Here is a 1,371-nt window from a genome sequence, read left to right as displayed (position 1 = left end):
AGTCACGTGTAGTCATCCCTCAACAGATCCATAGTCACGTGTAGTCATCCCTCAATAGAACCATAGTCATGTGTAGTCATCCCTCAACAGAACCATAGTCATGTGTAGTCATCCCTCAACAGATCCAGTCACGTGTAGTCATCCCTCAACAGAACCATAGTCATGTATAGTCATCCCTCTACAGAACCATAGTCATGTGTAGTCATCCCTCAACAGAACCATAGTCATGCGCCTGTCACATGACGATAACGAGGTCACGTGTACCTCTGTCAAGTCCACCTCTGCCAAGTCCACCTCTGTCAAGTCCACCTCTGTCAAGTCCACCTCTGTCACGTCCACCTCTGTCTAGTCCACCTCTGCCTGTCAAGTCCACCTCTGTCTGTCAAGTCCACCTCTGTCTGTCAAGTCCACCTCTGTCTGTCAAGTCCACCTCTACCAAGTCCACCTCTGCCAAGTCCACCTCTGCCAAGTCCACCTCTGCCAAGTCCACCTCTGCCAAGTCCACCTCTACCAAGTCCACCTCTACCAAGTCCACCTCTGTCAAGTCCACCTCTACCAAGTCCACCTCTACCAAGTCCACCTCTTCCAAGTCCACCTCTACCAAGTCCACCTCTGCCAAGTCCACCTCTGCCAAGTCCACCTCTGCCAAGTCCACCTCTGCCAAGTCCACCTCTGTCAAGTCCACCTCTGTCAAGTCCACCTCTACCAAGTCCACCTCTGTCAAGTCCACCTCTGCCAAGTCCACCTCTGCCAAGTCCACCTCTGCCAAGTCCACCTCTGCCAAGTCCACCTCTACCAAGTCCACCTCTGTCAAGTCCACCTCTGTCTGCCAAGTCCACCTCTGTCTGTCAAGTCCACCTCTGTCTGTCAAGTCCACCTCTGTCTGTCAAGTCCACCTCTGTCTGTCAAGTCCACCTCTGCCTCTTTACAGGTCACTGCCAGACAGAGAGGTCCGTATCAACAACAGGAACTAGAGACAGGTCACTGCCAGACAGAGAGGTATCAACAACAGGAACCAGAGACAGGTCACTGCCAGACAGAGAGGTATCAACAACAGGAACTATAGACAGGTCACTGCCAGACAGAGAGGTATCAACAACAGGAACCAGAGAGAAAACGTGACGTTAAAACGTCATGCTCTTCGTCTTTAAACCCTCCTTCATCTGTGCGTAGCCTCAGAGATTCACCGCAGTTAATGACCAACAAGATCTTGTGAAGTTGTCAAAATGACTTGCCACTCTGATGCCATGGGAGGGATAAACGTAGATTAAACGGTTAGGTTAAGACATTCATTCTGAATGGTTCAGGTAAGGCTGTATATGATGGGCAACCTGAGCATACAAAAATACACGTATAGTTTAATATCCTTAG

The 1,371-nt window shown here is 50.1% G+C and overlaps 1 protein-coding gene across 1 annotated transcript; it reads left to right on the top strand.

Annotated features, from left to right (window-relative positions):
• Positions 1 to 226: 226 nt before the first annotated feature.
• On the top strand, positions 227 to 974 carry LOC139395236 (salivary glue protein Sgs-3-like). The gene is made up of 2 exons (XM_071142884.1): positions 227 to 328; positions 426 to 974. Exons 1-2 carry the CDS (start codon positions 227 to 229, stop codon positions 972 to 974), a joined length of 651 nt encoding a protein of 216 aa, XP_070998985.1.
• The last annotated feature ends 397 nt before the right edge of the window (positions 975 to 1,371 follow it).

Source organism: Oncorhynchus clarkii, unplaced genomic scaffold, assembly GCF_045791955.1.
Source record: "Oncorhynchus clarkii lewisi isolate Uvic-CL-2024 unplaced genomic scaffold, UVic_Ocla_1.0 unplaced_contig_5657_pilon_pilon, whole genome shotgun sequence".
NCBI lineage: Eukaryota > Metazoa > Chordata > Actinopteri > Salmoniformes > Salmonidae > Oncorhynchus > Oncorhynchus clarkii.
The sequence above is the reverse complement of the archived record's forward strand: the minus strand, read 5'-3'. Positions and strand labels throughout refer to the sequence as shown.